Source organism: Rhinopithecus roxellana, chromosome 7 (genome assembly GCF_007565055.1).
Source record: "Rhinopithecus roxellana isolate Shanxi Qingling chromosome 7, ASM756505v1, whole genome shotgun sequence".
NCBI classification, from domain to species: domain Eukaryota; kingdom Metazoa; phylum Chordata; class Mammalia; order Primates; family Cercopithecidae; genus Rhinopithecus; species Rhinopithecus roxellana.
This window is the reverse complement of record NC_044555.1, coordinates 150,655,312-150,678,516: the sequence shown is the minus strand read 5'-3', so window position 1 is coordinate 150,678,516 and position 23,205 is coordinate 150,655,312. Positions and strand designations below refer to the sequence as shown.

General features: G+C 39.5%; 1 protein-coding gene and 1 non-coding gene across 3 annotated transcripts; one reads left to right on the top strand and one right to left on the bottom strand.

Moving 5' to 3' along the window:
- Nucleotides 1-517: 517 nt before the first annotated feature.
- Nucleotides 518-21,834, bottom strand: CSTF2 (cleavage stimulation factor subunit 2). Of its 2 annotated transcripts, none has more exons than XM_010380181.2 (14): nucleotides 21,725-21,834; nucleotides 20,585-20,663; nucleotides 19,761-19,930; nucleotides 18,749-18,885; nucleotides 18,172-18,291; nucleotides 17,920-18,057; nucleotides 15,402-15,525; nucleotides 14,043-14,105; nucleotides 10,479-10,620; nucleotides 9,216-9,391; nucleotides 8,653-8,945; nucleotides 4,621-4,731; nucleotides 3,693-3,818; nucleotides 518-1,329 (listed from the first exon to the last, which is right to left on the bottom strand). In XM_010380181.2, exons 1-13 carry the CDS (start codon nucleotides 21,780-21,782, stop codon nucleotides 3,696-3,698), a joined length of 1,734 nt encoding a protein of 577 aa, XP_010378483.1. In that variant the 5' UTR covers nucleotides 21,783-21,834; the 3' UTR covers nucleotides 518-1,329; nucleotides 3,693-3,695. The 2 variants fall into 2 exon arrangements, with proteins under 2 accessions (XP_010378483.1, XP_030790105.1); XM_030934245.1 differs by lacking the exon at nucleotides 21,725-21,834 and adding an exon at nucleotides 21,551-21,710 and having other exon boundaries at nucleotides 1,108-1,329.
- On the top strand, nucleotides 19,430-19,562 carry LOC115898894. Its single transcript, XR_004058548.1, has one exon. It is a non-coding gene; the product is annotated as a small nucleolar RNA SNORA9 (small nucleolar RNA).
- Nucleotides 21,835-23,205: the final 1,371 nt, after the last annotated feature.

Here is a 23,205-nt window from a genome sequence, read left to right as displayed (position 1 = left end):
AAGCAATATGCTATTACATTCTCTAAGCCTATGCCAGGCTTTTAATTCACCTGACCATAATCCTAACCCAGGGGATAGGATTCCAAGAATATAAGTTGGCTCAAAAGTAGTTCCAGTAGAACTTTACTGATTATTAAGGCAACTCTTAACCTCTTGAGGTTGGCCTGATGGAGAGAAACCATGTTCCTCCTTAATGCCACTACGAGAGAGACGGGGTGGGGTGGGGGGAGAGAGGAGGAGGCGGTGGCGAGAGAGAGAGAGAGAGAGAGAAATACTAGGCAAGAAGACCCATAGGTTAGCGCTAATGGCACTAATTATGTTCATACCTATCCACAAGGAAGCAGGCAGGAGCAGACCTAATGAGCAATCTGACTGTGTTCTACATTTGGTCCACTTAAAATCAGAAGAATGTACAAGTTTTAGGGTTTTCTGTGTTTTAAGTTCCCAGAATAAATGTAGTTACAGGGTAGGACTGCAGGTTAGGGACTGCCTGGAAGATAGGATGAAATGTATTTTGTTCATTTGATTTCTGTTTTTATTTCATCTCAAACATGTGAAAAATCAGTGGCTTTTTAAACTTTCAAAGTTGACTGCCTAGACTGATAAGTTTAAGAACACACAAGTAAATGTCAGCAGTCTCTTGTGTTGCTGACAGACTCAAACCAGTGCTAAAACAATTTTTGTCTTAACTCTGAATTATACATGTTCAGACCTGCTATTGAAACAAATGCATTTTGATATTTGGATTTTTCTAAACTAAACACATGGCTGTGCTAGGCTCTTTGCTCTGTTAGCCTTCTGACCATTTTATAGCTCTAAGCACGTGCTATTTTCTCCCAGAAGACTCAGAAGTCCTAGAATGTTTTCAGAGGGCAAAGCCTTATAATAATTCTTACTGGAAGCAAACTAAACAAAAACCAAGTTCCAGAAAACATTGCTTCTGAGAAATGCTCAAATATCATCAAGAAGAATAAATGGTTAACTTAAAATAAAAACAAAACTATGGCAATATGTTAAAGTACAATACTGCAGTAAGGGTAGAAAACACATCTAAGGTTTCACCCTTAGTGTTAAGCTTTTTAAAAGCAAAAAGGTCATGTATATCAATTTGCAGTGTACTAAAATTATGTTCAAAGTTTATTTGAAGTCACAGAAAATATACAAACTAAGACAATAAAATGAAGTGATTTTGTTCTGAGAGAAGGTGATGGGAGTCCTCCACCTGGCACTGATTTGAGTCATTCAAGGGTTAGGATGCAGGTCATCTTTTTTCAATATTTCAACAAAATTATAGAATTTCCAGATTTCTTGCCAGGTATTTTTGAAAACCTGTAAGAAGAAGTTAGGAGAAAGCCATTAGGAGTGAAGACAAAGCTCTCTTCAGGAAAAACTTCAGGAAAAAAATAAAAGGCTAGGGGAGGGAGGACAGGCATACAATCAAATCACCAGGACAGATTTGCAAGGTGTCTGTCTCCGACCTCCTGCCTCCTCAAAGCAATCATCCCTTGCAGCAGGGTTTCTCAACCTCAGCACTATTGACATTTTGGGCTGATCACTAGTTGCTATTGGGAAGTGGGTAAGGGGGGGCCATCCTGTGCATTATGGGATGTTTAGCAGCATCTCTGGCCTCTACCCACTCAATTCCAATAGCATGCCATACTTCCCTAAAGTTGTGATGACCAAAAATGTCTCGAGACATTGCCTAATGTCCCCTAGGGGGCAAAATTGCCCCTGTTTGAGAACCATTCATCTCTAATGATAATAGTATAGAAGCCTGTCCGTGATGGCAGAGATGGATCACAACTAGCTAGGTATAGGATGAAGGAAAAGGAAAAGCCAACACTTCAGCCATGGTATGCACAAACAACAGTAGACACACAATAAAATCCTGCCCACAAAAAAATTGCATAGAACCACACATACATACACACAAATTATGACAGGTTTTTTAAAATGGTGAAAACTGAGTTTGCAGTCAAGTTAACAGTAATGTGCCAATGTCAATTTCTTGGTTTTATACTACACTGGGTGAAGGGTACATGAGACTCCTTGTACTATTTTTCCAACTTTCCTTGAGTCTATGATTACTTAAAAATAAAAGGTAAAAAAATTAGACAAAAACTTTGCCCTGTGGTTAATATGCAAGGCCTTAAACATCTTATAAGCAAAAATATAATGAAAGAAATTTCAGAAACATTTCTACTTCTACTATCCAGAAACAGTAAGCAGTAATTTTCTCACATTGTAGGGAATGCCTTCTCTGGCATAAGTAAACTAGTAAAAGAGAAATAATTTGTATCTATTCCTCTGAATGTAATAGGTAGTCTATACTTTTACTTAAAAAAAAAGAATATGTGGGGTTTGTGGAATAAAACGTTAAGGTACCAAAAGTCTACAGAGCCCTCCATCTATGATAGCTTCTCATTAATTCATTTAAAGTCTAAATATATATATGATGCATAGTTGCAGTTTAAACATTTAAAGACATCACAAATATGGATTAAAATGATATATTTTGTAAGAGTGGTAATTACTAATAGTTAAATGAGTTCACTATTATATAACATAAGGATAGGAATTATAATATGGATAGGGTGAAAAGTAGAAATTTAAATTGTGCTGTCCTACCTGATAGTGGGGCAATGTTAATTTTAAACTGTTTTTAGAAAAAAGAATTGTTTATAAAATACAAAATGCTGGGGCAATTTTTTTTTTTAAAAAGGAAACACTGATCCATGTATGTGTAATCAAGTTGTCACATGATTATTTATGAAGTAGGTTACCTGGATCCTTTTTTTTTTTTTTTGAGGCAGGGTCTCACTCTGTGACCCACGCTAGAGTGCAGTGGCATAATCATGGCTCACTGCAGCCTTGACCTCCTGGACTCAAGCAATCATCCCACGTCAGCCTCACAAGTAGCTGGAACTATAGGCGCATCTCACCATGCCTGGGTAATTTTTTAAAAAAATGTTTGTAAAGATGGAGCCTCACTATGTTGCTTAAGCTGGTCTTGAACTCCTGGTCTCAAGTAATCCTTCCACCTCAGCCCGCCAAAGCTGAGATTACAGGGCTAAGCCACTGTGCTTGGCCCCTGGATTCTTTCTGCCTAAATGATGAGCAAGAAAAATAAAGGTAGCAGGGTACAGCAATCTTCAAAATATATAGAAACTGATGGTGATGATGGACATTTACTACCTTAAATTATGTGCTATAATAGTTCAACATAAAAATATTCACTGTAAAATAAATACAGGAAACAAAATATTTACACATTTTATTGAAATGCTCTGTTATTTTTTCCATTTTGACAGGACAGTTTGGAATAAAATAATACAACTGATTATAGAAGGATACACACCAAACTGTATTTAGAGGTTTTGTCTGGGGAACAAGATAGAGGAAACAGGGCTTTTTACCTTTCACTTTCTACATTTCTATATATGATTACTTTTGTTAAACTGATCATACATTACCTTTGTCATTAGGAAAGATTATAAGCAATTCAACAACTGAACAAATATTGTATAGCCTTACTCTATTCCTACAGGAGCTAACCTACTGAAGGGTAAAGAAGAGTCTAGCTAAGTGGATTGAGGGCTGCTGAGAGAACAATCTTGTTGGTTAAGGTTAAAAGTATATACCGAGAATAGACAAGGAGCTACTCCTACTCAGATGGGATTAAGTTTGCTCACCTATCAAGGTGCTCCAGTGGATTTCTGTATTTGTTCTTTTAAAATCAGGATACTCTGCCTTTGCTCAGGAGGCAACATGGCAATCTGGTCGGCAGTCAGTTGTAGAACCTGCATAATCAAAGCAGCCTGTGCAGAGGGAAAAAAAAGGTAGTCAGTTTTAATGATGGCAGCTAAAAAATACAAAACAAAACAAAAAACCCACCACCAGCTTCTGTCCAAAAAGTTACTGTAGTGGGCTATGAAGCAAAATGGAAAAAGGAAGAACATTTCACACAGAAAGAAACCAACAGCCCCCTCCAAAAAAAAAAAACAAAAAACAAAAAACAAAAAAAACAAAACTGGTGAGAAAAGCTACAATGAAAAGAACAAGTATAAATTAAAATACCTAAGATTAGACTATTTAAAACAGACAACTTCAAGAACTCAAAGTTCCTGGAGACTAAGATGATATCTGTGAGCCCTGGAAATCCTTCAGGTTTTAATCCTGTTTTGAAAGTCTCTCTTTTTCACAAATTTTAGCCTTTCCCTCAGACATAAGCTCCCCACAATGGTCAAATATAAAAACAGAAAGATATAATCATGGGGAATCTACTACCGTTTTTAGGGATAAAGTAGAAAGGGAAGGAAAAAGGGTATGGATTTTCAGGTCAATCTGGCCTGAACAAGAAAAACCTGCTATTGGCAGATGAGTCTGAACTATAAAATAAGCTGCCATTTACATCCACTTAAGAACTTCACATCCATTAGCAACTTCAGGACCAGACTCACAAATTTTCAGGTAACAAGATCATAAAAGAGTTCTAAGTTAGAATAAACATCACCTCCAAAGGGACTTTGAAGACCCAGGATCGCCACATGGTAACTGTGAAAAGAGGAATCAAAAAGGCTAGAATTGTGCATAAGGAGGCAGTCAGACAGTGTTGCTTACCTTCTCATGATCCTGTGGAGTGACTTGATTCTGCCCAGGACTAAAGCCGCCAGGCTGGCTTCCACCCTGTATACTCGCTCCTTGCATGCCTGTTCCCTGCATGACTGGGACCTATGTGCACAAAGAGAAAAAGAGATTTTTGGGATTTTTAATGTATAGCTAACCTGAATTTAGTAATAATGTGAAAAATTACAATCTCTACACAGATATGAGTAAAAACAGCAAACCAATGACTCTGAAGATCATTTTCTACTGTTAGCAATAGCAGAAGGCAGCGTTTAACCAGAGATCAACTAATAAGTTTGACATACTTGCTTACAACAGCTCCAGCACCATCAACAAATATCACACAGCACAACTGGATACCACTGAATTAATCAAAACTCAGCCAAATAAGCAAAGGGAAAACTGAGAGCACCCTGGAAACTAGCGCTTACTGGAAACACAAATGAAAGCCAACAGAGTCTAGAGAAAATGTATTCTGGTCCACTGGGGAAGTTAAATTCACAGGGCCACCCCCTACCCTAGTTCAATCAGACACAGGTAGTTTGTCCCAAAGGGCCCTATCCCACAAGTGAGGCAGAGATGTTCATAATGTCAGAGAGTTAGAAAGGCAATGGGAAGGCCTCCAGGCAAAAGACTGCTATTAGCCCAACATTTGCTGTTTATAGCTTTCCATAGAGAACATATGGCAGATGCTTTCTGCTAAATGTAGACCAAAAAATATGACTGACTTGAGTGAACGAACAAAGTACAGTGATATCATACTTACTGGTATTTAAGATCTTCAATAAGTTCAACACTTTGCAAGACTAGCAGAACCCAAGGAAAAGACCTCTTGAGTACCAAATGTAACTGTAAGAATGTCCCTATACAAGCATTATGTTCACACTCAGGCATTCACCCAGGGCTTAGGTACTCTCTTAATAAACATATATTGTTAACAAACTTGTTACCTGCTTACCCAGCAGATTAGAAGCAGCAAAACATAAAAGAAATACGGATAAACAACTGTTAGGAGCAGATACCACTTCAGCAATATGAAGAGCCAGGTGACAGCCTGACAGTGAAGGAGACCAGAAACCAAACGGGAGATAACTATGTTTTATATTACGGTATAGACAATAATGAATCTATTTAATGACGACCTTGAGTAGTCAAAACTGATTAAACTATTTTTTGTATCCTGTTCAAGAAAGGAAATATCAAATACCTCTTATAATTTTTTATTAAAAAGTTAAAAAACTTGGTAGAATAGTTCTATTATCTGGAACATTCACTTACATGCATTAACTCATTTCCCAAAGACAATGGACAGATGAAACATTAGTAGAGATTTGTACAGACTGCTAGAATACTATCACTGTTCTGTTCATCATCAATACTGAATCCAGAGACAAGTTTCCAGAGACCAGTCTGAACATTAATGAGCTATTATGGGTCTGAAACACCTATGAGTATAATCTTTTTTTTAAATTTTGTATTTCCATAGATTATTGGGGAACATGTGGTGTTTGGTTACATGAGTTTATAGCAGCACAATTCGCAACTGAGTATAATCTTTTTGAAGCTTTAATTTGAGGTACTGTAATTGTGATCTAACCACTCGATAACGGCCCTTTTAAGTTTCTAGGTGTGCTTGCTCTAGGCAGATAAGTACTAGCAAGAGTGACCATACACATCTTGGTTTCCCTAAGATAGTCCCAGTTTATGTTTTTGCCTCCAAGTAAAGTAACAGCACTTTCATTCATGTTCTCCTTTAGCTGATAAATTATATAATCACCCTAGTAATAATAAGCCTTTTGCTCACAAGTTTCTAACTACGTGGACTAGAGTTAATTTTAAAATCTAATTTAAAAGTATGAATTCAGGACATGTTGTTAAGTTAAAAAAAAAAAAAAAGGCACAGAACAGTGAAAGGGGAAAAATAAGAACATATATTCATATTTTCCAGAAAGTAACATGAAAAATCTAATAAAAGTCATTATCTACAGGACCTAGGGGGCCACAGGGGAGACAGGCGTAGGTGAGGAAGCAAGGTTCCTTTTAGTTTAAGATGTGGTCTCACTATGTTATGTAGGCTGGCCTCCAACTCCTGTGCTCTATTGATCCTCCTGCCTCAGCCTCCAGAGTAGCTAGGACTAAAGGATTCTACCCTGGCTTTTTTTTTTTTTTAAAGATGGGAGTCTAATATGCTGCCCAGGCTGGAGTGCAGTGGCTAGTCACAAGTGCGATCAGAATGCACCACAGCCTCAAGTTCCTGGGCTCAAATGGTCTTCCTGCCCCAGCCTCCAGAGTGCTGGCACTATAGGTGCGTGCCACCACGCCTGGCTTGAAGTTAATATATATATCTTTTATAGATGAACGAATGTATATATTTATAAGTTAATATATTAATTAAAAATTTTTAAAAAGTTTGAAGATAAAATTTGTATTTTCTCTTGCCTCAGATCTAATTGGCTTTATAGAATCTACTAACAAAAATGATATAAACCTAGTATTAGGGTAATAAGTTCAAGCACCAGCAGAGAGAAAGGAGCAAAATATTATCCAGAAATGTTCTTCCAATCCTTACTTGCAATGTCTTGCACCATAGAACTACCAGTAAAATTACGTAAGTGCATTATATAGTTATTTGTTTGTTATCTGTCTTCCCAACTAGGATGTAAGCCCATGGGGGAAGGGGCTTTGTTCTGTTCACACTGCAGTATCCCCCATACCTAGATCTATGTTTGGTACATAGTAGGTGCTCAATAAATACTTGCTGAATGGCAGAATGAATGCATAAAACCCATTTCTGTTACTAGGTTACTGACCATACAGAGTACAATAAAAATCAAGGCCCACGAACACTTCAAACACAATAGAGAACAGTTTTATTCTACACAAAGCAAAAAAAAACCCCTATTTGTATTTCATATTAAAGAGGAGGGGGTAGACACATATCCACACATACACACACACACACAAATGCGCAGATAACAGGACAGAGTAGTAAAGTGGAAAAAGTAGTGGCTTCTGTTCCTTACTCTGCCAGTTTCTAGTCATGTGAATTTGGTCAAGTCACCTGAATTCTTGGGCCTTAATTTCCAAACCTATAGACTGAGGGAATTAGACGACTGATGTATTCCATTCCAGCTCTGCCATTATCTTTCTCTCTCTCATACACACAGACATGGGGAGGAAGACACATAAACAAATAGAAGAGAGAATTACACAGAGGAAGGGGAAAAAAGGAAGGTAGAGCGGTTAGAGAGAAATGAAGGTGCCAACATATAAAAACTCAGGGAAGAAACACACATACCACCTCTCCACAACCAAGTGGAGACGAAGAGGGAGGTGATGACAATCACAGACCGGCATGTACACACAGGCAGAGAGACCCAAATAAAAGAGAGGAGACAAGCCTTCGGTTCCACACCTTTTAAGGTGATTATTAATAAATTGGCTTTCACATTCCACTGTTCACTGTTCATTCACTGTTCACTTTCAATTCACTGTTCATTGTTAATTGATGACAATAAATTAACACAGGTCTCTGTAAACCCAAGATTATCTAAATGGCCACTAACAGCTCTTCATATACTCTAACCCCGTGGTTCCCAGTCAGGGTTCACATTAGAATCATTTGGGGGAGGTTTTTCAAACTATCCATGCTCAGATCCTACTAATAAGAGATTCTGAGTTATACCTGGGATGAGATCTGGGCAAGTATATTTTGGAAAAAACCATGTACATGATGTTGGTTTGTACCCCAATGAAGACTACTTTCTAACCCCTAAATTTTCAGGGACTCTGCTCTGAATGAATAGCTACTTACTGTGGGATAAAGTTGTTTTTTTTGAACTACAATCCTGATAGCCAGAGAATCACCACCCTAAGGGATAGAGAAGCTACAGGGAGATCTGAGTCTTCCCTTTCTAACAAGCGAAGAAACAAACCAAGTCAGAAGGCAGTAATAATTAGGCTCAATAATCAATTCCTGAATAGATCAAGATTTCATTGGATGCCAGAAGTCAGTGTTACACATACCTGTCTGGATCCCTGGGGGACAACTGCCCCCATGTTAATTGGACTGGGACCCTGCATTCCACTAGGTATAGGTCCTCTAGGGCCAGGCACTGGGCCCCTGGTATCCATGCCTCTGGCCTCCATCCCTCGGACTTCCATCGCACGGGCCTCCATCGCTCGGGCCTCCATCGCACGAGCTTCCATTGCACGGGCCTCCATTGCACGGGCCTCCAGTCCTCTGGCATCTAACCCTCTTGCCTCCATGGCTCGGGCCTCCATCCCTCGTGCATCTATTCCTCGGGGATCCCTTCCACCTATAAAGAAAATTGTAAGAAAACCACTATGTAGCCACTTGCATGTACTGCAAGAATGATGAACAATCCAAGAAAGATAGAAATCTCTTATAGTCACATTTGCTCCTCAGCTATTAACATATGAGACTAATGTCTCCTCCCCAGTTTCTCAGATTTGTGGATAAACCTTAAAGATGCTTGCAAACCTACTGTTTCCGGCATTCTTTATCCCAGATTAGAGCCAAAGACAGCTGAGTTCATTATCACATTTGCAATGTGGTCTCCCCTTACCTCTGCCATCCAACGGTGGACCCCTCTGATCTAGCATGGGTCCTCTTGGTTCTGCCATTAGAGGTCTGGGTTCGGGTAATGGCCCACCCCTCAGCTCATGTGGGGGTGGTCCTCGGCTCTCATGGCCAGGGACATGGTGCATGGGTGGACCTTGATGAGGTGGTCCCAAGTAACCTCTGGAGATGGAGAAAAACATTATATTTTAAAATAGAACAAAACAACAACAAAATACCAAGCAGAAGATCAGTAAGTAAACATCCAACAAACAGCTGATGTAAACAGTCTATGAATACTAACAAGAAAATAACACCAAATAGATGGAAGAAAAGCTACAGAGATATACATCCATGTATTCTAGAATTTCGTATTTGGTTCATAATTAGGGAGGAATCAAGAATATTCATTATATGTATTAGTTTGCAGTACAATGTATAAGAACATGAGCTCTGGATTCAGACTGTATGGGTTCAAATCTAGGCTCTATCACTTATTAGCTGTGTGATATTGGACACATTTACTTAACTTTTCCACACATCAGTTTCACGTGTAAAATGGGACTAATAATGGTATCCATCTCACAGGGTCTTGTGGATTTAATAAGATGATCTAAGTAAAGTACTCAGAGCAGAGTCAGAGGCATGATCCCCATTAATGTCAATTATTATTATTGCTATTATTATTTTATTTACTTATTTACTTTTGAAATGGAGTTTCACCCTTGTTGCCCAGGCTGGAGTGCAGTGGCATGATCTTGGCTCACTGCAACCTCCACCTCCTGGGTTCAAGTGATTCTCCTGCCTCAGCCTCCTGAGTAGCTGGAATTATAGGCACCTACCACCATGCCCGGCTAATTTTTCTATTTTTAGGAGAGATGGGATTTTGCCATGTTGGTCAGGCAGGTCTCAAACTCCTGACCTCAAGTGATCCACCCGTCTTGGCCTCCCAAAGTAGTGGGATTACAGGCGTGAGCCACTGCGCCCGGCCTATTATTGCTAGTATTAATATTTCCACTACTATAAATTTCCCTGTTCAAGTATGTATACTAAAATTTCTAATTTCTGAAAATACAGTAGCTCAAAATGACATACTCAACTACATAGTTCTGCCTTAGGAGAAGTGCTTATCCTTGGACAGTGGCCATGAATATTTATCTATCTTTTGAAGTAGGCAAACAGGTACAACTGGTACAGAAAGATTTTTGTTCTCAGGAAAGAAGGGACAATTCTGATTTCTTCAACTGTTTCCTTCTATGTTAGTGCTTACCTAGGCTCTACCTCTCCAGTTACAGAAAGTAAAGTGCCTCCCCGTGGATCATTCGGAGCATCTCCTAACAAGCCTCGAGGGGTTGGGACGTTGGCAGGCAAGGATCCCCGCTGCATAGCTGCTCTGGGGTCTTGCATTGGCACTGACAGGGAAACAAACGGGGAGTTACTGCTGTGAAAGACACATAAGCAAACAAGAAATGACTCTATATACCACTGACAACATAATTTAGACACCTTAGAGTGGGTGAAACCTCACCACAGCAGAATCCTCTTGCAGCTCAAGAACAGAAGCAGGGTGTAGGCAGAATCTGTGCCATGTCAGAGGTATGGATGGAATTATATAAAGAGCAAACTGGGGAGCAACCTGCCAAGGACTAGCACTGCAACCTGAAGAAACTTATGCTCCTGGTTTTCCTTCTAATCAATCTTAGTTCAAGGACCAGAGTCACAAAAGAGAGGTAGAGTCTTGGCATATGTGAACACTGCCATGGCTCTGCAAGAACCCGCTGTCTCCTTACAGACTGCTATTCCATCCAAGCCTCCTGACACCAGTAGGGAGGGAGTACAGCCTCGGACAGATGCCCATATCATCCATGTTCTCTGCCCTGTGTGAAGAGGTCAATCTTAGGCTTGTGGCCTCAACAGGAAAAAATTAAAAAACAAAAACCCAAAAACACTACCCTTTTGGGTTCTGAACGCGAGGATGACTGCCAAGCAGCTCTTTTCCTCTCAACGTCCCACCCTGAACACCACAAGCAAAAGGAAACCCACAGATACAATGGGTACCTTGAACTCGCTCAATTGATGCAGGCCCGGCGGGTCCCACGGGCGAGTGCTGTAGGGTTCCTAGGTAAGCAGTAAGTTCAAAAGGAGAAAGAGCAGACACTTAAAATAGCTTGCGTACACATGCAGAAACACACACACGGAGATTGAGATTTACATATATAAGTTAAAAAGCCAAGAGTTCATTGGCTTGCTTCAGGCTACAAATCTCCCTAAACTACACTAGCTCCTTTGGGTCTCTGAAACAGTTCCATTTTGAGCAGATAGCTTTTGAAAGGAAATCCCATGGGGCACTGGTTTGATCTAGGCGGGAATAACCAGACATTTTCGATTTTCACCTCTGCTACTACTTTTCCCTTAGGTCTTCTTAGAAAATCATTAGAAAAAAATATATAAAAAGGATAGTTTTGGATCTTCTAGTTACGCAAAGAACATAAATGTAGTTTCAGAAGCAAAACATAAAAGAAACTGCACTGAATCTGGAAGGCAAGATTCATTCTGAAGCGGCCATAACTGAAGTACGGCAATTCTATTTTTGTCACGTTTTAAAGCACAAAAATTTCTGCTGTCAAAAACGTATCAGATGGGGAAATGCAGTGAATGAACTTTACGTGATGAAAGAGAGTATCACTCCACAAGAAATACTCTGCCACAGCAAGTCTTTGATAATAAACATCATGACAACAGCAAACAAAGACTAATGAGATGACATGGGCACCAACACTAAACAAACATGGCAGGGAAGCAAGAAGTATCTTTTCAAACATCTCCATCTCCTGTCAGCATTACAAATGTACAAAATCAGCATGGATTTCAGGAAAAGTAACACAAACTAGGCACACACGAAAAGAAGACTCTTGCTTCCTCTGCTGGGTACTGAAGGAAACTACAAAAGAAAGCTGATCTCACTTCGTCTATTCATGAAGACATCCTGGAAATACCCTCAAAACATGAGTCATTTCCCTTTGTCAGTTTCTGACAAAAAGGTGAAGATAACTGTAACAAGAAGATGTCTTGTGCAAGTATGCGTTAAACAGCTAAAACCTGATGGATTGAGTGCTGGCCCCATGACAGGTAGAAGTATGACTGAAACCCTAATACCTTCTCATTACTGCAAAAATACTCTGGGGAACATATATAATCTATTGACAGTGGTGGGGTGGGGATAGGGCAGCGTACAATAGCACAAAAGCATGGGATGCTTAGAGAAAATATGAGATATTTGGCCAGGGAGTTTGTCCTGCTGTCAGACATCTAACAAGGAAAAGTTAATTCTGTCACTTCAGCAACCAACCCCAGTGTAAAAACCACAGACTTGCATATTGTTTATGTATGTATGTGTGTGTATATATACGTGTGTGTGTATATATATATTCATATATATGTGTGTGTTGATATAATTTCTCTGTTGCCCAGGCTGAAGTGCAGTGGTGTGATTATGGCTCACTGCTGCCTCAATCTATCTGTTGGGCTCAAGTGATCCTTCCACTTCAGCCTCCCAAGTAGCTGAGACCACAAGTGCACACCACCACTGCCCATCTAGTTTTTGTATTTTTTATAGAGACAGGGTTTTGCCATGTTGCCTAGGCTGGTTTCAAACCTCTGAGCTCAAGCGATTCACCCACCTCAGCCTCCCAAAGTGCTGGGATTACAGGCATGAGCCACTGCACCTCGCCAATATTTTGCTTTTTAAATGGGTTCCACTTATAAGCCATATGCTACAGAAGAAAAAACCTTAAGCTTCTCTATGCTTCTCCAAAACAGTCTTTCCCATCATCTTATTCCCAAGGAATAAGAGAAAAAGACACTGAAGAATGTAAGTGGAAGTTAACAGGCAGTGTGGAGTAACAGAAAGAGGATAGATTTTGGAGTCAAAGACTTCTGAATCTTAGCTCTGCCACTTACTAGATGAAAAAGAGAATAAGAGCACCAAATCCAGTCCAGACTACTCATACATTAATATTTACTTACCTTGTCCCCTTGAGTAAGTAATTTATTCTGAGCTTCCAACTCTTTGCCTGTAAAACTGAGGTGCTGCCACCTAACTCACAAGATTATTTATGAAAATTAAAGTACCTGGCATATAGTATGCACTCAGTTCCTTCTCTTTTCTTACCATCTCTCCTCCTAACATTGTTTCCAACTTAACCACTGCACTTTCTTGTCCTTCAATCTCCAGTAACATGAATAAATAATGTGGAGATTTTGGAACGGCAGCTACTGTTACATACGACAGTACAGCCACGGCACAACAGATGTTCATTAAGTAGGCTTTACAGACCTATGATCCCCTTCCAGTTTTCTCTGGGGTTTAAATCTAGTCTTCTACATACCCAGCCACATATTTACATGCTCATTATTAAAATTCCTTACTCAGTCAACAGATACCCATACAGGGAGAGAAAACATGTCAGTGGAATAATTAGACTAGGAATCAGGAAACAAAGGATCCACTTGCTTCATTATCAATTCTTGTAGAGCTGGGCTCTGAATCACCAAGTGGAAAGTCTAGACCAGCACTGTCCAATAGATCTTTTTATGATGACAGAAATGGTCTATATCTGCAATGTCCTGTGTGGTATTCACTAGTCACCTACGGTCACTGAGCACTTGGAATGTGGCTATTGTGACTAAGGAACTGAGTTTTAAATTTTACTTAATTTTAATTAACTTAATATTGAAATAGCCATGGGTGGTTAGTGGCTGCCATATTAGATACTGTGGATGTGGAACACTTCCAAGACCAATTCACATTAGTCAGACATAAACATTTATTTACCTTGCCCCCGTTCCATGGACACTGGTCCACTTCCTGGCATTCCAACCTGAGCCTGCATTCCTCCTAGAAGACAAAGGGCAGACAAGAAAACACACCAATTAGAACAGCAGAAAAGAAAAATTAGAACAGGGGCTGAGTTTACAAATTTCCTCATTCTGCTCCACAAGCAGAAACCTACAAAGGAAGATATTCAACAATGCAATGAGATAGAAGATGGGGTTTGTTAGTATATTTACAATTTGTACTTTATGTTTCAGTGACAGAATAGTGAGTTCAATAAGAAAAATTCATCTCATTGGTTACCACTCTTGGCAGGAAGCTCTTCTATAATACAGGAAAACAGTATCACTTACTCATGGATCTCCTCTCATGAAAGATAATCTAAATATAAATATAACTCTATTAGGATAAAGCAGATACATAACAATCCTGAAGTAGATACAAAAAATTGCTGAGTTTGCAGAAATTTCTTTAAAAAATCTCTTCTTCCATTCCTCATCAACTTAGCTCTGCAGACTGGATTCTCTACAGAACAGGACAATTTAGAATTAAATCATTCTCCATGACTAGTGTTGTACTCAACATACCCTAGATTAGATAAATTAGCAAGAAGCAAGTTTGTTACATAAAAAAAACTTCAAATATTGGTAATACATCATGTGTTCATACAGATGTTTCATATGGGGAATCATTATTTCACTCAATCTTCTTAGTTACAATTGTTGAACAAGGGACAGTTACAGGTATATGAGCAATACTCTTATTAATTGCCTATCTATACACTTTCAATAAATGTATATAGCTTTTAAGTTTCTCTTTTTCCCTTTTGTTGTTTGGTCTGATTATGTTTGTTAAAATACAATCTTACGTCAGTTTAATATGATATAACAAATGTGACCTTGTGTTTTTTTGTCTGTTTTCTTCATGAGCTTTTGAACCCAACAGTTCATTCATATTTAGCACAGTAACAACTACATTAGTTTTTATTCCTTCCATCTTACTCTACATTTACTACTAGTTATTTTACACTGTCTCTTCCTTTTTTTCTTTTCTCTATTTTTGCTGGCTTGATTTCGTTTTCACTCATTCCATTTTCCCCCTCGTTATTCTATTTTCCCCCTCGTTAACTTGGAAGTTTTACTATGCTCTTTCACTTTACTGTCCCTTTCCATGTTCTTATAATTAGACATACAGGATTTAACATAAGAAATCTACTATTTCCTCCACCTAAGTTATATACTTTCTAGCTGTGGATTAATTTTACCTAAGGATCCCATTATCATATTTGGCTGCACTGCAGCAGTGCCTATGATAAAACTTTAGCGAGTACTGAAATGATGAAGACTAAATGAAACTTACCTCCAGGAGCTAAGGAACCAGGGCCAGGTCCTGTGACAGCAGTTGGTATTTGCCCTGGTGCTGGAACTCCACCCTGCATAGAAGCTTGCATCAGAGGAGGTGCGCCATTGACATGCATTCCACCCTGAACAAGAAAAAAAAAACAGAGTATGTACATGCCTCTGTGGAGATTCAATACTAAGTCTATGACCTTAAAAGTCCTCTTCAAATGAACAGCCCCAAATACACTACTGAACATCCTTTTTGTATGGCATGTCTTATGCAGCATTAGATTTGTCACACACTTTAAACTCCACAGAAGCAAGTTGCAATACACATCATGAGCCTGGTTATATGGAACACGGTTAAGATGGAACATATTCTCAATGTAGAGATTGACAAGTCTTATCTGTGTGGCAAGGCAGCACATAGCACCTATTGTTAACTTCATGACTGGGGCCTGGCAATAAGAGTTTAAAAAAAAAAAAAAAGCCCTAAACCCAAGAAAGATAAAAGGAGACTGGGACTCTTTTAAAAAAAAAAAAAAAAAAAAAAAAAAAAACTGCTAGTAGTCCACATTTTTAAAATCAAACTTTTTTATTTTTATTTTTTTTAATTTAACCAATCTTTTCTCACTCCTGTCCTTAGATATAATTCTGGTTCTGGGGGAATGTGAATTTCTTTTTTTTTAATGCTACATTAAAACTCTTTGAGAAAAAGAGAATGTCCACTTTTCATCTGTGCATTCCCCAAAACACTGAGTAGTCCCTTGAAAAAGAAACAGCTCAATAAATAAAGAACAAAAGCCAAGTTATATAAAAAGAATTACATACACGTTTAAGGAACACAAAACTCTACAACAGAAAAGGAAGAGCTGTATAGGAAGGTAGTTAAGAGAAAACTGGCTATGAGGTCAGATAAAACCAGGTTCAGAACTATATCTGCCACTTATAATTGTGTCCATTTTTGGACTAGTTAACCTCTCTTTCTATCTCTGAAAACGTATTTATTTATTTAGAGCAGGAGTTGGCAAACTATGACCCATGGGTCAAATTGGGCTCACTGCCTGGTTTTATAAACAAACTTTTGTTGGAACACAACCACACACACTTGTTCACATATTGCCTATGGCTGATTTCATACTACCATGGCAGAGTAGCTGTGGCAGATCCTGTGGCTTGCAAAGCCAAAAATATTTACTATCTGATCATTTACAGAAAAATGTTTGCTGGCTCCTGCCCTATACCTCTGCCAATCTGAGAGATGAAAAATGGTAGCTTATTGTAGTTTCTATTTAATTTATCTTTTAACATTACATGTATTAATAATTTATTACATTATCTTATTTTGAGGTTGAATACATTTTTATATATTTACTTTATATTTCTACTTTTGTGAAATATTTATGTCCATTTCCCATTTTTCTACTGGGTTATTGGAAATTTTCTTATTAATTTATAGGAGGCCTTTTAAAATGTATTATGAAAAACTACAGATATACAAATCATATAGAAAATAAAATAGCCACGCAGCTTGGGAAATAAACAATAAAATAAACCAATGGCCTGTATGGTCTTCCCCAATTGCATCCTGTGCTCTCTTCTCCTTAGATGACCGCTAAGACGTCTTCCTAATGTTTTAAAATTTTATAGGAATCATTACATACTCAATATATTATTTTGAAACTCACTCCACATATTTTGGGGATTTATGCAGAAACACATATCCTACATTTCGGGAATGCATCCACATTCACTTAGTTTCATGTCCGTATGTTACTGTTTTGGAGTTATTTGTGTTGATATTATGTATCCTAGTTCATCTTAACTGCTGTATGGAATTATGTTTTTCAGAGTCATTCATGTTGATATGTGTAGTTCATTTAACTGTTGTACAGTATTTCACTGGATGAATGTACCACACATTTTCTCCATTCTTCCATTGATGTACATTTAGGACATTTCCAATTTTTCACTCTAAGGCAATAAACATTTCTGTGCATGATTATGGGCTCTTTATTAGTCTGTTGTCCATCACATGTGTGGCAAATACTTTTTCTCAATTTGTCATGTCTTTGATACTTATTTTTTTCTTTATATAGAAATTTTTTAGTTTTCAAATGTATCAATTTTTTATGGCTTTAGGGTTTTGTGTCATGCTTTGAAAGCAAGCTTTACTTTTTTCATTGGTAAGAATGGAGATAATAAGAGTGCCAACCTCATACAATTGCTTTGAGGATTAAATGAGATAATGCATATGGAATAACGAAGTGCCAACCACAGTGCCAGGCATGCACATACACACAAAGTTAGCTTATAAGAAAAGGGCATACAGGAAGGATCTCTTTGTTTTACAAACTTGGAATCGAATCTATATTCATTCAGATGTCATGTGCTCTGCAACCTGGAAATTGCTTTTATGCCTGGAAATTGAAATTATCATCTCTGGTTCCTGACCATTCTTCTTTCAATATATTCTCCTAAAAAGAAAATGACATTCTAAGACAGATACAAAAAAATGTTAAGGGATAAAGCCCTACCAAAGACTGGGCCTGAGGGGCCTGAGGATTCTGCTGGTTCATTGACACATTGGATCCTGACCCAGGCCCAGCACCATGGACTGGCTGAGGGTTGCCTGCAATCAGCGTTGGGATATTTGTCTGGCGATGCAGAATTTTCTAAAAAGTGAAAAGACAAACCTATAAGCTGTCTGTTTAACAAAGCAATCAGGTAGTTCCTATCCCACTCAAGGTTTACCCGACCATTTCCATAAAAGAACCAGAAGCACTCACCAGTGCAATTTCCGGATCCACAATTCTCATCACTACCTGTGCTTGCAGCAAAGCATAAGCCAGTTGAGGGTTCTGAAGCAACATGTTCCGTGCCTCCTGGGGACTATTCTGGACACAAAGCTGAGAAGATAAGCAGATTCAGGTTTAATACTTATGACTTAGAAACTGATAGTGATTTAGAGTCATTCCCCTCTGAGAAATGTAATATTCAAGAGGCTCTTTATCAGTAGTTTTTGCATGGCACAAAAAAACTTTGGTCATGGCAGGCAAGAGAAGAAAGAGGCATTTCAAATACTGTGATACTATCATTTAGGAAAAAAGCCAAATTTTAATATCTACATCTGACATCTATGGGCCACAAAAATCCAGCTGGATTGTTTGGATAGCTGTGTTTGTGTACAAAAATAGAAAGCTCTTTGTACAAAATGTAAAATATACTGTGTACATACAGAATATTGAAGGTGCAAGAAATGGTGGTCTATAGACAATTTCTATTTGAGCTCAGGGAACTGATTCAATTAACTCCTTGAAAACCTGATGTGGTTTGCTTTATTCATAACCTAATGCCTCCTCCCACCTTCATTTGTTTCATCAGCTCAAACATCTGCTCTGGTGGAAGGCTGGCAACTGCTTTGCTAATGGACTCAGGGGCATCCTCAGGACTGATGGTCTCTCCATAAGGTGACTCAATGACAGGGGCACCAGTGCCAAGGCCTAATCAAGAAGAAAGTACAAGAAAGTTAGGGAGGCAAAACAAAAAGCTAAATCATTTCAAATATCTACTTTCCAGGGCTGCTGTAAGAACCAGCTGATAATTTTAGATTTTCCAGAGCTGAGAAATAAATGATTTGAAAGCCTCTTGTTTCTGTGGAGGAAAGTGAGAGTGTATTTTCTGTTCTCAGAGGAAAGCTGGGGATCATGATCACATGGAAGGGCAATGTTAACCTAAGTTAGAGAACTGGGAACACTGACTTCTTTTGACAAGTCATTTCAGAAACAAAATGTGAAAAGAGAAAAACATGCTAATTTCAAAAACTCCTGAAAACAGTGACAGGAATGACTAATGCCATAGTTAGTACTACTAATGGCTTGATGAATTTGAACTCATCTTTAACTGAAAATAACTCCCTAACAATGGAAAAATTTCGTTTTTTTTTTTTTTTTTTTTTTGGAGACAGTCTCGCTCTGTTGCCCAGGCTGGAGCAACTGAAGCATTTCTAATGTCAACTTTACCTGTTTCTTAAAGATATACACTTACTAGCAAGTCTCCAGTATGCTTAGGTCTGCAGTGAACCTATGCATTCCTACAGTGCTTGCCAGAACAGTTTTGAAATGGTTTGAGGCCTTGCCCTGCTCCATCCAGAGCAAGGGTATAGAAATTTCAGACAATTACTTGAAAAAAATTTATAAAAAATTTTTAAAAAGATATATATAATACTTGCCTAACTCAGGCACATCAGATCAGTCAAGTAATAAACAAGCTGTGTGGCTAACCATTTCAGCATTTTCTAAAACATTGCAGAAATGGAAAATCTTCATTGTTACATCTTTACTAATTCATACTGCATCCAAGTTGGAATTGTACTCACTCTTCAGCTCTTCTTTGTTCTTTTCACTGGCAGCATTGTCCACTCGAAGTGCTCTCCCACTGAATTCACGCCCATTCAGGTTCCGCATGGCACTAAGTGCTGTCTCTTGGTCTTGGTATTCACAGAAGCCATAACCTTTTGGCTTTCCTGTCTCTCTATCATATACCAATCTGGAGAGCAGAACCAAGAACCAAGTGTCAGGAACAAATGTTACACACATACAGGGTTCCTGCTAATATTGCCATGCTTTAATTGGGCCCACTGTAACATAAATAACTTTACAGCTCTGACAGCCTTACAGAAATATTTTTAAAAACTTTTTCTTTTTTTTTTTTCCTGAGATGGAGTCTCGCTCTGTTGCCCAGGCTGGAGTGCAGTGGCACGATCTTGGCTCACTGCTATCTCCGCCTCTCGGGTTGAAGCAGTTCTCCTGTCTCAGCCTCCTGAGTAGCTAGGACACAGGCATGTGACACCACGGCAGCTAATTTTTGTATTTTTAGTAGAGACGGGGTTTCACCATATTGGTCAGGCTGGTCTCGAACTCCTGACCCCAGGTGATCCGCCTGCCTCGGCCTCCCAAAGTGCTGGGATTACAGGCAAGAGCCACTACGCCCTGCCTAAAAAACATTTTTAATGAAAAAAACATATTTTAGGTAAGAATAAATGTCAATTGTATAGTATATAAATTATATCTCAATAAAGCTGTTACAAGAATAAAGTGTATGTGAAAAGTAACCAGTAAAGAAAACCTGCCATTATTACTAAGAGCCAAATCTGTGGTAATTTTTAAGAAGCTCCCACCATGAAGTAAAAGGGGATCTCACCTGAAACTAACAACAGGTCCAACCTCAGAAAAGATGTCCTTCAACTGTTCTTCAGTAGCTTCATAAGGAATGTTCCCCACTAAGGAAGAAAATAGGTAACATTAAAATTCCGAGTTTATAACATAGTTCTTTAGTGAGAAAGTAAATGACAGAGTATCTACTTATATCATCAAATATAAGGCTCAAAATAGTGTTCTCCAATCCCAATTCCACTGTATTTCTCTAGACCTCTTAACAAAGGAAATGTACCACTGAAACTAAATACAAAATGTGTAGGTACTCTTAAATGTTAATTCTCAGACTGATCTGACAAGTGTTAGATTTTCCTTAACTTTGGTGAAAATAAATACTTCGGCACTGGTATTTACCTAAAGATCTGCAAGTCTCATCAGTGACAACAAAAAATGTCAATGTTATTTAATATAATTTTTAAAACAGGTTCATATGTATTTCCACACATACAACATTTAAGGGAGAATGACCATGAATGTAGTGAAGAATGTTTAAAAATTATTCTGAACTACTTTGTCATGTCCCTTTCAAATGGTACTCTAATCACATGTATTTTTAAAAACAACTTATTTCAGCCAAAAAGATAATTCAGAATCGTTTCGACCCTTTTTAAAATTCCTCTGAGGAGGTCTTAACAGTTCATTCATTCATTCACTTACAAGCCATCTCAGGACACCAGGTGGCCGCTACTACTATTGATGAACTAAAATGTTACGGATAAAAAGCAAAGGATGAAAGTCCTTAGGAGAGAACAGGAAGTGGACACTAGGATCTATACCCTCAGCATATAGTCTGTATTCTGGGGCAGAGGATGAGAAGTAGTACGGGACAGTGAGGAGCTGTTGCCATGCGCCCACTCCTCTAGAGAATAATTAAAGCTCATGAAAGGAGAAACGCACAGAAGCTGAACGCTAGTCTAACTTCCCCAGTGATATTGCGGAAAGCCTACGAGACCTCGGCAGAATGGGAACATCTCTTTGCTCACGAGTCCACCAGGTTGGACGCCCTACAGGATAGGCAGGGAGAACTGCATGTCCCAACCGTCAGCGGCTCCGGTAGCGATTCATGAGATAGGAGGTGCAGAGGGGAGTCCCTCCCCGAAGCTTGGCTCCAACGAATTCCTCTCACCGAACACAGAACGTAGAGAACGATCCACCGCTGGGTCTCTCACAGTCAAACCCGCCATAGCCCTGTTGAGTCGGCTTCCGGTGCGCCAAAGCCCACTTCCGTACGGAGCACAAGCCCAGCGCTGAGCACGCTTCCGTACGGCGCGTGAGCCGGAAGTGCCTGGGTGGAACGGACGCAGAAACCCTCCTCTGGCGACCTTCTGTTAGCCGCAGGGGCGAGTTGCGTCCACCGGAGGACTCAACCCCCGCCGCTGAGATTAACTATGTTCCGAGCCAGATGCAGGCGACTCCAGGCTGATTTGAAGGGTTTCAGCCTGCAGACTTCCTTCTTATTAATTTTCTCTTAAGTTGATGCAAGTACTCGTCAACCACAATAAAGATGGCGCAGCGGCTTTACCATGGTAACAGGGAAGTCCTTTGCTGACAACTGTGGCGCTTGCATTTTAGTTCCGCCCTATCAAGGGAGGGAAATGCTTGGGCGCGTCCCAGCAGCGTGCATATTAATTTGCTAAAGCTGTGCGCGTATGGCGTGAGATGAGGAAAGGGTGTGCTAGCCGAGAGAAGCATAGTTGAAGAAATGGGAGAGGTAAAGGGAGAACAGACCTCTCTCTGTCCTTGTGTAGTCCGTGGGTTCCATGTGGTTCGTGGTGGGGCTGTGCGGCTGGGGATTCTGGCAGGCAGGAAACAGAAAACGTCATTCATTAGTTTTTCCACACTGTGGTGCCCACGCCACTGGGATGTGGCATGCAGGATAGGTCGTTGTATCAACCCGAAAAGGCAGACCCTGCCGGGGTTGGAGGAAATCCAGAGGGCACCTCAGGAGGACAGCATTAGGGGAGAAGCAAAGAAAGGAGCCAAGAGTGCTACCTTTGAGGGACTTGTCCGAAAAGGGAAGACAGTAAAATAGCCACGGAATTGGAGGCACGGACGTTTTTATTAATTCCACATGTGTTAAAAGTATATGGACCGGGTGCGGTGGCTCACGCCTGTAATCCCAGCCCTTTGGGAGGCCAAGGCGGGCAGATCACCTGAGGTCAGGAGTTCGAGACCAGCCTGACCAACATGGAGAAACCCTTTTCTACTAAAAATACAAAATTAGCCGGGCGTGGTGGCACACGCCTGTAATCCCAGCTGCTCAGGAGGCTGAGGCCGGAGAATCGCTTGAACCCGGGAGGTGGAGGTTGTGGTGATCCGAGATCCGCCATTGCACTCTAGCGTGGGCAACAAGAGTGAAACTCCGTCTCCAAAATAAAAGTATATGAAATATGATAAATATTTAGAAAAAATAAAGTGCTAGTTTACACCGTGGAACATATCACTTAAAGAATTTCTGGTAAAGATGGAACGTTTGAGAAGAGTATTCTCATTTTCCATGACTCTGGAGTCCCATTTGCAATCACTGTGTGACCAAGAGGACACCTTGTGTAATGGAATAGTCCAAAACGAGATTTACAGCTCTGTAGAAGGCACAGTTTCAAAGAG

Excerpts from the sequence above, each read along its gene's own strand:
- CSTF2 (XM_010380181.2), bottom strand. The coding sequence starts at position 21,782 with ATGGCGGGTTTGACTGTGAGAGACCCAGCGGTGGATCGTTCTCTACGT. Across the intron at positions 8,946-9,215 it reads TCCACCGTTGGATGGCAGAG|GTGGAAGGGATCCCCGAGGA; the intron begins GTAAGGGGAGAC and ends TTTTCTTTATAG. Across the intron at positions 3,819-4,620 it reads CTCCACAGGATCATGAGAAG|GCTGCTTTGATTATGCAGGT; the intron begins GTAAGCAACACT and ends CCCTCTGCACAG.